Below are 13,124 nucleotides of genomic sequence, written 5' to 3'. Positions count from 1 at the left end.
CTCGGGGGGGACAGGGAAGGGACCTGGGGTCAGGTCCCATTTTTTCCACTGCCTTGGGGTGGTGCTGGGGGAGCAGCTCTCCCTCTTGTCTCAGAGGACACCTGTCCATCCTGCCCTTGCCTCAAAATGTGTCCGTTAACGCCCTCTCTCACTTCCCCAAGCCCCAGTCCCGAATGGAGACTAGACACCCACTCTCGTGGATTGCAGGTGGAGACGGTGGCGGTGGACATGGCTGGCCCGTGGCTGGCCTGTGGCTGGGAGGCCGTGGCAGTAGCCGGCAGCATGCCCTCCTCTTGCAGCTGATCCCACATTTAGGTTCCCAGCCTCATCCCAGCTCTAGCTCCAAGGAAAGGAGCAGATCAGGGCACGCTGCTCTGTGGATTGACCCGCTCCCACCCCGGCTTGAGGGCCCATGGGTGATAGGAGGAGTGGGGACAGGAGACGCTGGGAGCCTGGCCCCATGAGGTTGAAACCTACAAGCCTCAGAGTGGGATTTGGGGCTGGGGGCAGGAGGAGACAGGAGGCCACTGCTGGATGCGGGACTCCTGCCCTCAAGGTGCCTAGGGGATAGCAGTGTCCCCGTGGCTGAGACCTTGTCGGGTGGGCAGGGTGCCCTGAAGCCTGCAGCCACCTCCGGACTTTCCTGCCCTTCTGGCCTGTTCTTCTGGCATCCTCCACCCCACCCTTGGCCACTGATCAGCTGTGTGACCTAGGACAAGTTGTTTGACTTCTCTGTGCCCCCTGCACCTCAAACGGAGGTATAATAGTACCTACCTTATTGGGTTGTTGAAAGGATTACATGAGTTAACATGGGTAAGGCATTGATAATGATACCTGTGCACATTCAATATGCATTATATGTGTTAGATATTGTTCCTTCCTTTTTTTTTTTTTTTTTTTTTTGGCTTCATATATGATTCTCCCAAGTCCTAGAGTAATGCTGAGTACAGGGTGATAGGTACTGAGGTTCAGCTCAGGCTTCTTTGCTGGAGAATGAGGTGGGCAGGGAGCCTGCAGTGTGGCCGGGTCAAGAACCCAGGGATGCCAACTCCCAGCCTCTCCACCCCTTCCAGAGCCCGGGACACACCGTCCCACAGGTATGGTTCCCTCCTAGGCGGGTATGTCAAGCCGGGAGATCCCTGGGGCTGGTCAGATGCTAGAACACGTCAGGTGAAGGAAGGGCCCAGCTGAGGGTGAGGCTTCTATGAACAGCCAGCTGTAGCCCGGGCTGTCGGCTGGGGTGGGGGCCCGGGTTGCCCACTGTTTGAGGAGGCAGCCCCCCACTCTTTGACGATCCACGGCTTATGTCCAGACACCCTCATGCCCGGAGCGGGGGGTTGTGGGGGGAGAGCTTCCCCCGCCGTCCCCTCTGTGGGCCCCCTGCCTGGTGTTTGGGTCAGGAATTAGAGCCAAGGTTGAGGTATGAGCTCCAAGAAAAATGTGTCCCAGCTAGAAGAAAGGAACACATTGAGTCTCTGATAAAGGCCCCTGCTAATTGTCAGGGTAGTGGTTTGGCTGCCCGGCCCCTGGGGAGGGAGTGTTATCTCAGGGAGTGTTGTCCAGCCCCCTCCCTGCCCTCTCCCTCTGTCTTGAGGCCACATGGTCACCCCCGTCCCCCATTAGAGAAGAAGACGAGGATGATGACAGTCTTAGCTCACCCGCGGAGGGTGCTTGCACTCTTCAAGGCCTTCCACCTCTGTTAGCGCTGTGGCTGCCTTCGGAAGAGTCGACAGGCCCTTCCCCAGCCTGTTTCCCTGCACGATCTGGGAAACTTTGCCAGCTGTCTGCAGCTGTGACCTTTGGGTGAGGTACCTTGGCATTTGGGAGAATGGAGGAGGTGACTCTTCCTTTTCTAGAGGTCTTTAATTTTTGAAAAAATTAAATCTTACCATATTGTAGAAAATTTAGAACATATAGCAAAGAAAAAAAAATATTTATTCTTATTGCCTTAACCCAGGTGCTTTGACCTCCAGTTTTTCTGCATATTTTTTTACGGAGTTTAAAATATGTGACTTCCATTTCACTTTTGCCTTCTGCTGCTCCCCCCCACCCCCTGAGTGTTATCGCCTAAGCAGCTTTCCGTGTTGCTACACAGTCTCCCCGCTGGAGAGTGTCAGTGTTTGTGAACTGAAGGAAGGGGTGTCCAGCACAGGGTGGCGGGGAGCGGAATGATCTCAGGAGGCCCTGGTTTTCTCTGGGGATGAAAGATGCTAACCTTGCCCTTTCTCTGTTCCTCCCACAGGTGGCTGCCCCCTGCGTTCCGCCATCCAGCCATGAACTGGTGGTGAGTGAAAGCCCATGCCCTGTCCTGCCAGCCCTGCCTCCCCTCTTTCCTCAGCTCCCGCTGCAGCTTGCTTGAGACCCAAGCATACTGGTAGCCCCCATGGGTGCTGGGCCATCAGGTAATGACGAGGAAGGGGCCATGTCCCGAGGCCGATGCTGGACTGGGAGGAAATGAGTCATGAGGTCCTTTCATGACTTCATGAGATGCGGGGCCTCCTATTTCAATCTTGAGACTTAAGTCCTTGGAAAAACCCATAAAAGGACATCTCGCCTGTCTCTAGGCCTGGCCAGGTGCCTGTTGTCCTGGGGCTTACAGAACCAGGGAATGGCATCTCCTTCCACCCGCCTGGTCCCTGGTCAGGTACCCTTTGGCTGGAGGCAGGGGGAAGGATGGCATGACCCACAAGAGTCCAGACACCTGGGCAGTTGCTCATGTTCAGGTGGCCTGTTCCACCTCCAGTCTCCTTCGCTGACTCTGCTTTTCTGCCTTCTCTCCGCGTCCCCCGCTCCTCCCTCTCTCCCCCAATCAGGTTTCCAGAAAAGCATGGATGGGGCAGGACTCCTGTGAGTTGTGGGCTGTGGAGAGAGGCCTGCTCCAGACTGATCCCAGCTGGGCTGATTTGGAATTTTTCCCTCCCTGCCGTCTCTCTGCCTTCTTTCCTTTCAGAGGTCCCTCTTGCTCCCCAGCCCAGCCCAGGAGGCAGGCGGGGCCCTGGAGCCTGGAGAGGGAAGCGCCTGCCTGCGTGCAGGTGCCTGTGTGTGCGTTTGCGCGCGGGGTGCGTCACGGAGGGCCCCTGTGGGCACCATCCGACTGGCTGGTGTGGAGGTGCCTATGGTGACACTGATGTGGGGGGGAGTCTGGGGGAGGCGGCAAGGGTGCCAGGAGGTATCTGCACACCCGTGCGGTGACTTGCTCAGCTTGGATACTGGGATCTCACTCAGGTCTCCTGGCCTTTTCTCCTCTAACACCCGTTTGCCGTATGACAATGTGCCAGTCCCTGCCCTCTTTCTGGGCCTCAGTTTCCCTCTCCGTCAAAGAGAGGGATTGCACTGGATGCTCCGAAGGCTTTCTCTGTCCTGATACATATCCCTCCCCCGCCCCCCATTCAGGGTCATCGGTGGAATGAAATAAAGTATGCAAAAAAAAAGTATGCCAGAGTGCTTGTGACTCTTAGCTGTCTTTGGACCCACAGCAGTGTCCCTGCTCTCTGCCCTCCCGGCCCAGGCTCTGCTTAGCTCTTTCCCTTCCTTGCATCGGCCCCTCTTTCCTAATCTCACTGGGCTCAAACCCTTCTGGGCCTCGGCACTGCGTGGCTGTGTGGCTCCAGATGTGGAGTATTATTCGCGCAGAGCTCAGTTGACGGTCATCTGACAACAGCAGGGGGTGGGAGTGGGGTGCTGTGGGGATGAGGCCAGAGCGCAGGCCTGGTTTGGGGCTGCCAGGGAGAAATCCCTCTGGGACTGTGGAGGGACACCGTGGAGGGCAGGTGGGGAGGGGTGAGCCTACGTCTCATCATTTCAACCCAACTTCCACTTCGCTGCTGAGAACAGAACGTCCTTGGCTGGTCTAGTGTGGCTGGGGGTCTCTGGGGTTTAGGGCTCTCCAGGCAGAAGCCAGATGCCTGACCTCTGGGAGTCTTGTGAGCTTTGTTTACGCGAGGAAGGGTCAGGGGTTGGAACAGAAGGGAATAGGTTGGCATTCTGGCTGGAGGGATTGCAGTCAGATACCAGAAGGGACTCCTGCCTGAGCCAGGCTGTGGAAGCTTCCCGTCTCTGTGGTGTGCCCCGTCTGGGCAGGGGGGGCTCTGATCTTCGCGGAGGTTGGATCAGCCATCTGGTGGTGGAGTGCTTGTGACACCAGAGGTTTCCCCATCTGAGTCAGGACCTGCCCCCTCCCCCCTCCCCCAGCAGTGGTCAAAGAGCGAGGGAGTTCCACTGCCTCCCTCTGGATCCCGGCTCCCCAGGCCCTGGGTCTGTGGCCTTGGACACATTGCTTAACCTCTCTGGACCTCAGTTTCCCCTCTGCGGGTTGGGACTTAGTAATAGTACCTACCTTATAAGGCTGTGAGGAAAATGAAAGGAGCAAATTAACTCACTGAATTAATCTGTATTCAGAATCCTCCAGTGGCTGCCCACCACTTGGAGTAAAGGCCCAGGTTCTTCCATGAGTCTACACAACCCTGCACGATAGACAGATTTCCTCTCTAACCTCGTCTTCAGAAACTCCCTCGTTCACTCACTCTGCTGCAACTACCTGGCCTTCTTGCTGGTCCTTGAACATACCAGGAAGATGCTGCCTCAGGGCCTTTGCACTTGCAAAGCTTTTCCTGCAGATACTTGCCAGGCTCTTTCCCTCCTTGAGGTCTTTACTCAAGTGTCAGATTTCCCTTCCCCCAGCAACCCTCCCTCCCTTCCCTGCTTTCTTTGCCCCTCAGCATGTGTCACCATCTTACTTGCTTATCTCGTTTAAAAGACTCCCCCCATGTTTAGCATGTGAACTCTATGATGACAAGGGATTTCTGTCCTTTGTGTTCATTGCTGTATCCCCACTGTCTGGCACACAGTAGGTGCTCAATGCATGTTTACTGAGTGGCTGGAAGAAAGGCATTCAGCCAGATGCCCTGCACAGATTAGGTGCTCAATAAATAGGACAGCTGTCCTCTATCCCTTACTGGTGGGCCGTGGGGGCCTATTAGAGGGGCCAGCCTCTAGCTGGAAACTCTGCTGCTGTCCCCGGGGAGGGAAAGTGGCCCAGGGGAAGCCGGGAGAAAGTTTGGCTTCCCCCAGAGAGCACTCAGCACCTGTTTCCTCACGGCAGGCAGGCGAGTGCTTTGAGCAGGTTCACAAGAGGGAGGAAAGGGCGGGTTTTATTTTTCCTTCCTTTTCCCTTTGCTGCCTGCCTTCAGCCTCTGTAGGGCTGGTCTCTGGCCTCCCCGCCCCTTCCCTCTTGCTTCACACTGTGTGTCTGTGTGTTTGTCAAGTTTTCTCCATGCCCCCAGCTCTCCCTCTGGCCTTCTCACCCATCTTACTTCAGTCCTACCCCCCTGGGATTGGGACCACTCATCCCTGGGCCCAGGATTTCTGCCAGCCTCTGTGCCCTGCCAGCCAAACACATTTTCCAGCCCGTGCCAGGCCAGCCAGGGCAGAGTGGCTTAATCTTCAACCCATGTTTTCGTCTTACTCAACAGATGTTGCCCAAGGCCTTGGGTAGAAGGCTTCTAGGGTCACCTCCCTCCTGTGGGTTCCACCGGCGGGGGCAGGATGGAGAGGGGTGAGGGTGTGTTTGCCGTGGGCGCTTCTGATCCTTGGAAAGTGCTGAAGCAGGTTTTCTCAACTTCTGAAAAGTAAGAGTCAAAAGAAATTTCCCAAGGGTGATGGCCAAGTGGAGTGGCCACCCAGGTGGGCCAGATATGAGCCCTTCTGCACGTATGGCCTGGCACCCAGGAGACCTGGGGTGGGGGGAGAGCCGTGTGGGCACTGCTTCTCCTCCGCAGGCCAGCCCCGTGGCAGATGCTTGAAATGTCCTGTGGAACAAAACCCATTGAGTCGCAGGTGGGGTGGAGAGTCTGCGGTGGGGGAGGTGGATGGGGAATGGGAATGCCAGGTTGGTTTCACCTATAATAGTAATCAGAGCAATAGCGAAAAGTTAATCCTTATATGGAACTTTCTTTGCAGACCTTTGTTGTGAAAGTTGTACGAAAATAAACTCATTTATCCTTCACAGTGATGCAGTGAGGAAGGTGCTGTGATTATCCCAATGTCTCAGATGAGGAACACACTTGAGGCCTAAGGCCACAGAGCTATTTGAAGGGGGCACTGGGATTTCGACTCAGTATGGTCCACACTCGTAACCATAATAATGACAAACATGACTGGCTTGCACAGCAGCTGCGGTTTTCAGAACCCTTACCCTGACACCGGGCCACCCCGAGCCCACAGTGACTTGTGTGAAGGTCTGGACAGGTGTGAGCCCTTCCTGGGGAGAAGAGCAAAGTGGGGCTCAGAAAGGCCAGGTGACTGATTCATAGTCATGCAGCAGTGGCAAGGGCTGGGGTCAGGACTGGGGTTATGGATTCCTGGGCCTGCTTTTTCCCCGATACCCTCAGTACTTGCTGCTGATGTAAATAACTGATATTGCCAAGTGGGCTTCTCCTGGGTTTCTTCTTCTAAACAGTGCCAGCCATGAGCTGGCTTCTCCATTTGCCAGCAGGCCTGGGATTTAGGGGCAGGTCTATCCATCCATCTATCTGCCATCCATCCAGTATCATCTCCTGAACGCCTGCCTTGTGCCAGGACTGTTCTCATGCTGGGGCTGCAAGGTTCTTTTCTGCTGAGTGCCAGGGCTTCTGGAAGGCAGGTGGAGATGCAGTAGGCACGGAGCCATAGGAGTGAGAGGACTGGAGTCCATCTAGTCAAATCCTGCTCTTTCCCAGGGGAGGAAACTGAGGCCCTGGGATTTTTTTTTGGCTCTAATTCATTTCAAAAATTATGGTAAAATACACATAACATAAAAATTGCCATCTTAACCATTTTTGAGTGCACAGTCAGTGGATTAAATATATCCATTTCATTGCACAACAATCACCACCATCCACCTCCAGAAGGCTTTTTATCTTATAAAACAAAAAACTCTGCACCCATTAAATAATAACTCCCCAGTCCCTGCCAACCACCATTCTACTTTCTGTCTCTCTGAATCTGACTACTCAAGTACCTCATGTAAGTGGATTCATACAATATTTGTCCTTTTGTGACTGTCTTATTACACCTAGCATAATGTCCTCAAGGTTCATCCATGTTGTAGCATGTGTCAGAATGTCCTTCCTTTTTTTTTTGTTAATTAATTAATTTATTTTTGGCTGTGTTGGGTCTTCGTTTCTGTGCGAGGGGTTTCTCTAGTTGCGGTGAGCCGGGGCCACTCTTCATCGCGGTGCACGGGCCTCTCACTGTCGCGGCCTCTCTTGTTGCGGAGCACAAGCTCCAGACGCGCAGGTTCAGTAGTTGTGGCTCACGGGCCTAGTTGCTCCGCGGCATGTGGGATCCACCCAGACCAGGGCTCGAACCCGTGTCCCCTGCATTGGCAGGCAGATTCTCAACCACTGCGCCACCAGGGAAGCCCTGTCCTTCCTTTTTAAGGCCGAATAATATTCCAATGTGTGTATATACCACATTTTACTGATTCATTCATCTGTCGATGGACACCTGGGTTATTTCCATGTTTTAGTTACTGTGAATGATGCTGCCATGAGCATGGGTGTGTAAATATCTCTTTGAGTCCCTGCTTTCAGTTACTTTGGGAATATACTCAAAAGTTGAATTGCTGGATTATATAGTAATTCTGTTTTTGATTTTTTTGGAGGAACCACCGTACTGTTTCCCACAGCGGCTGTACCATCTTATATTCCCACCAGTAGCACACAGAGGTTCTAATTTCTCCACATCTTTGCCAAAACTCTCTTCTTTTCTCTTGTCTTGTCTTCTCTCCTTTTATTTCTTTCTTTCTTTTTTTTTTTTGATAGTAGCCATCCTAATGGTTGTGAGGTGGTGGTCCTGAGATTTTCACATGACTTTCTCAAGGTGCCCCTGGGGCGAGGAGGCATCACGCTGCCTCATGGAAGAAGAGAAGGGACCAGAGAAGCACGTGGAGCCCCGCAGCCTGGCGCTGCCGTCTTGCTCTCCATCAGGGAGAGTGGCCAAAAGTTGCTTTAGTTCATTCGAACTCCCAGCCCTGATGCATTTCATCCGAGGGCACTGAGGGGGCCATGGGTGGCCATCTTTGGGAGATTCTGGAAAATGGAACAATGCCAGGAGAAATGAGCCCGAGAGAGTCTTGATTCCAAGAGTGATGAGGGAGGTTGGAAATCCAGTTTGAGCACTACCTAGACTGCTTAGTCTGGAGAGGGAGAATACGGGCAGGTGCAGAATGGGAGAGAGAACGTCTTGAAGGACAAGCTGGCTTCCTTTCTGTTGCTCTCCAAAGTAGAACCTCGTAGATGGAGGGTCTCATAAAGAGGGGGAGACTTGGGTGTAAAGAAGAGCTTTCTAACACCTAAAAAGGCCCATTGGGGCTGTCTTAGGGAGTTGCTGTCACTGGAACACATACTCACTGACGCCTATTAGGGTGCAGATGGGAGTTTCCCTCCCTGGGGGGGAGCTTAGGTAGAAGTCCTCAGGGCCCACTGAGGTCCCGCCCTTAAGCTGGGCTGTGAAGGCACATGGTCCCCAGAGGTCAAGGCACTTATGAATGTGCTTACCACCTCCCCTTTGACCCCCACTGGGAGAGGCCCCAGTTGGGTGAAGGGCCCTGCCCTCCAGGGACCCTGTTCAGTGTGGGAGAGAGAGAGAGAACTCTACAGTGGAAATGAATTAGTGCCCTCCTCGGGGGTTCTAACTGGAGGTGGCTTTGGGGCCCAGGGGGGGCTGCAGTCCATCTGTGCTGCGCTGGTTGAGGAAGTCTGCCTGCTGTTCCAAGTCCAGGTTAAGATTTGAGCAAATGGAAGAGAGGAGGGAAGGAGAGAGTGCCTTCCAGAAGGTGGCAGGGCTGGAACAGAGAAGGGGTAGGGCCTTGGTGCAAATGACCAAGCCTGATGGAGGCCGGAGCAAATCCAGTGTCCTCGCTGGGGGGATGAGGGGCCAGGCAATCTTGTCTCACCTTGGTGGGCCTGGCTGGGGTGCCTGTGGGAAGAGCCTGGGTGTGGGAATGGAGGCGAGAGTAGTGTGGCATGGTGGTGGGGAGTGATGAGATGGGAGCAGAGTCTGCAGATAAGGGAGGGGGGAAGGCAGTGGAGTCTACCAGAGGAAGAGGAGGAAGAGGCGGCCAGATAAGGGAGGAATCCAGAAGCCAGGTTGGGGAACTTGAACTTGATGAGCCAAGCACTAAGGGCCATTGTGGGTCCTTGAGTGGGGAAGTGACCCAAAGCACGCTTTGAGAGTGGGAGTCTGCTGCCAGCGGTGGGGTGTGGCTCGGTGGAGAGGGAGCTGCCAGGAAGAGGGCTGGGTAGACCAGACACGAGGCTGGGGCAGGTGCTCAGCATGGGGCGGAGGATTTGTGCAAGGGCCGTCAGGGGCGCATGGAGGAAGGGCCTGGGGAGGCACAGAGAGCCCCCGGCTGAGAGGGGGAGAACAGTATCCTGGGGAGGGGAGCGTGGCCAGAGGGTGTGAGAAATATTCCAGCAGGACAGGGTGGGGCGGGGGAGTCCGCAGCTGCCTAGCCTCAGCAACCTGGAGTCGGGTGCTGGGTCCCTCGGGGTGAATTGTGGGGGGCCCTGAGGACAGGAGTGGGCTTGCCCAATCCCCTCCCTGGGGGTGCAGGGAAAATCAGGCGTCATGTTCCATTTAATCACACTCAGCCTGTTCTTTTACTCTGGTGGCCTCTGCCTGCCTGGGAGAGGATGTGGCCCCTGGAGCGACTTCCCCCAAACACTCATGGGACCTGGGCTGCCGGCGCCCTCTCTCCAGCCCCTTGCGCTCCGTGGTGAAGCTCTCCCTTCCGGGGATGCTGGGAAATAACACGGGGTGAGGGGCTGACCTGTGCTCACGTGGAGCTCGCCAGCCTCCCCGGAAACTCAGTTTTTCCTCATTCAGAGTGCTTCTCTGCTGCCGCTGCTGTGTGTTTTTGTTGTTACCAAGGTGCTGGTCCCCCGACTGGCTGTGGGGTCTGCTATGTGCCCTCCCAGCCACACCCCCTCTAAGTGCCCCGTTAATGGTGCTTCCCTGCCCTTCCCTTTGGCTTTCAGTTCCCTCTCTTCATCTGCTTAGGGTTCTATTTTGAGAACGAGTGAGCCTAGAATATCGTGCTCTGGGTCCTGGGGCTGAGGACATCCTAGCCCGCCCCCCACTCCTTTGCCAGCTCCCTTCCTCTCCTGACAGGCAGTCAGCGCTGGCCCTGACCTCCCAGTCTGTCTGTCCAGTGGCAGTAGATGTGATGTCATGGGGTCTTTTTTGTCCTGAAAAACTGCCCGGATTCCAGGCCTCCCAGGGGGCAAGAGTGGAGAGAGCTGGAGGGGTGGAAGGGGGGAGGGTGTGAGGAATTTCTGGACGGAATGTTCCTCTGGAGGCTGAGTCCGCGTTCTGCGCCGGCCCCCCTCCCCCCAGTCCAGGGCTTGGGCACCTCCCCCCACCCGCTATGGCCCTCTGCCTTTTCCTTCCTCCAAAACAGCAGCCCACAGATACATTTTTTCCCAGCTCACCCTCCCTGCAGGCCACCGAAATGTCCTACTGCGTGAACCTCCAGGCAGTCATCCCAGCCACCGCAGCCTCTGCAGACCGGCCCCTCCTCAGGCCCACACCGTTGGGGGTGGGTAAACGCATGGAGAGGGCATGCATGTCTTTTTTTGGAAAAAAAACCCCAAAAACTTGAGGAAAGGATGTGCAGCTTCCCTTATCCACACTGTGGTTCACAGCCCCTCACATTCAGGAAGTTCTCTCTGATGTCTGGTCCCAGTCTCTCCTATTGCAGCCCATTTCCTCCTCTTCCTCTGGAAGTGCATTGAAGAAGCCTTTTCCTCCTGAAGACCTGAGACAATTAGTCTTTAAGCTGCAGAAAGCTTGTTCCCAACAGGAGGGCAGTTGATTAGGAGTAAGAGGAACTGAATGAAGATTATGGCCAGGGAGAAGAGACAGAGCATGAGGGGGATGTAAGGAGCAGCATTCAAATACCAGCTGTCCTTATCTACAGGCTGTGTGACCTTGGCCAGGTTATTTAATCTCTCGGGCCCTCAGTTTCCTCACCTGTAAAATGGGATAATGCTTGCCTTGTGAGCATTGGTTATGAGGAATGATGATCGTGAAAGCAAAGAGCCCAATGTTAAGCCCAAGGCATCAATAGTACCTGCTGAGTAATTGTTGTTACTGCAGTAACGTTATGAAAATGCACCTCCAGACCAGGGCCAGGAAGAGGTAAGGCAAGTGAGGCACCTGGGGTGCAAAATTGGAGAAGGTATTGCTCTCAGGGTTGTGCATCCTGAGACTAAATGCCTCCTTAAATGTTCTGCCCTAAGGGCCTCACTCTAGTCCTTCCCTTGCTCCAGACTCCCGGGTTTGAGGCCCCGGAGCAGAGTGATCCACAGATAGCAAGACTTGGCCGTCAGGTGGCACCAGGTCTAAACTCTGCCACCTGCCCCTGAGCTGGGTTCGAGTTGTCCTGCTTGGGAGCAAGAAGCATTCTGGAAGACCCCTGGTGGGGCAGTGGTTTGGCTACCCTCAGCTTTGGAAAGCCTGGGTTCGTCTTGGGATTGGGCAGGGGGAGGGGCCAGGTGGGGAGATGCCATCCTTGTCGGGGTTCTGTCTGCTTCATCCTTCTACAGCTGAGTCTGAGGAAGAAGGAAGAGCAGAGTCCGCCAACCAAGAGCCAAGGGCTAACCCTACCTGCAGGCTGGCTGGGGATCGGGGTGAGGGGCAGTGGGTGAGCTCAGTGATGGGCTTTATAAAACCTGGGTGCCCACCCGAGTCCTGCCACGCACCTCACTGTGAGAAGCTGGGCGAGTCATACCCGCACCTCTCTGTACCTCAGTTTCCCCATCTGTGAAATGGGGTGGGAGGAGATGGTGTCTGAGGAGTGGTGTGCAAAGATGGTGTGTGTGTGTATGTTTCCGTGCTAACGGTAGGGTGACAGCCGAGGCTTAGTGGGTCTCTGCCAGCCACTGGAACTCTGGGGCTGTGGCCTCGGGAGACCACAGCCCTGATGGCCTGGGAGCTTTCCCTAGTATACCCAAGCTTCCCTGCAGGGCCTAGGGCAGGGGCAGCCTCAGGGGAGAACACCCACCCCCACCCCGCCCCATGATGAGTTCCCTCGCCTTTTTCATTCCCAGTAGCCCCAGAGCTGGCAGTGCATGGAAAGCAGAGAAGCAGGACTTCAGTCCCAGGAGGACTGGGGTGGAAGGGAGGGGTGGGGAGCACAGCATGCCTGCTGGGCTGTGTTTGCAAACACTGCAGGAAAACACTGGGTGTTGGGGTTGGAAGGGGTTTTTGGAAATTTTTAGCTCCTCAGAAGGCCTCTCCACCAGTACGTTGAAGGCAGGGTTGAAGGCAGGCGTCTGATGGCTGGCCCTGTGGCTGGCCTCCAGCTGGTGTGGGGAAGGGATGGGAGCAGAGAGGCTGGTGCTCAGATGATTCCTGGCAGGGAGAGAAGTTTCTCTTGCCCTGCTGAGGCCTGTGGTTTCTAATGTTGACTCCCTGGTCTGCACTGTGTCAGACCCAGGAGGGACGGGGCAGGAGGGTCAAGGTGGGGCAAGGTGGGGCAGGGTGGGCTGGGAGAGGGCCTGGCCTTGGACCTGTGCAGTCACAGCTGATAAATAACAGCTCACATTTACTGAGAGCTTCCTAAGTGCCAGGCCCCGTTCTAAGTGCTTTCTGTGCTTCATCTCATTTCCTTCTCACAAAAGAGGACCATGCCTTCCTGCTGAAGAACAGCAAGGACAGAGTGACCTGCTTGAGGTCACAGAGTTAGTAGCAGAGAGAGTCAGGACGTGGCCCAGCTGTCTGCTGTCAATGCTGTCAGACTAGACCAGTGGTTTTCAAAGTGTCATCTCCAGACCTGGAAACCTGTTAGAAATGCACATTCTTGAGTCCCTCTCTAGGGCTACTGGATCCGACCCTCTGGGGAGGGCCCAGCCACCCGTGTGTCCATCAGCAGCCCTCCAGGTGATTGGGAGGCGCACTAAAGTTTGAGACCCCCGGCTCTCCCTCTGCCCCGTCGGGGTCTCTTGGGAGGCTGTCCCCAGAGCAGGACGAGGGGCTCTTCAGGGCCTGTAATGGGCCTGGGGCAGGTACTCTGTCTCCCGTTGCTCCATCCCACCCCAGTTCTGAACTTTCTGACCACCCCCCCCACCCCGCAGTCAGGG

The 13,124-nt window shown here is 55.3% G+C and overlaps 1 protein-coding gene across 8 annotated transcripts in view; it reads left to right on the top strand.

Annotated features, from left to right (window-relative positions):
• Window positions 1–13,124, top strand: part of TNS1 (tensin 1) — a 207,413-nt gene that overhangs the window by 89,652 nt on the left and 104,637 nt on the right. For all 8 annotated transcript variants that reach the window (XM_028167912.2, XM_057551606.1, XM_028167910.2 and 5 more), the window contains one exon: window positions 2,243–2,284. In XM_028167912.2, coding sequence (XP_028023713.2) covers window positions 2,243–2,284 — 42 coding nt within the window. The remainder of the gene's footprint in view (window positions 1–2,242; window positions 2,285–13,124) is intronic.

The sequence above is a fragment of the Balaenoptera acutorostrata genome, chromosome 8 (genome assembly GCF_949987535.1).
Source record: "Balaenoptera acutorostrata chromosome 8, mBalAcu1.1, whole genome shotgun sequence".
NCBI classification, from domain to species: Eukaryota; Metazoa; Chordata; class Mammalia; order Artiodactyla; family Balaenopteridae; genus Balaenoptera; species Balaenoptera acutorostrata.
Note: the sequence above shows the minus strand (reverse complement) of the source record. Positions and strands in the feature narration are given on the sequence as shown.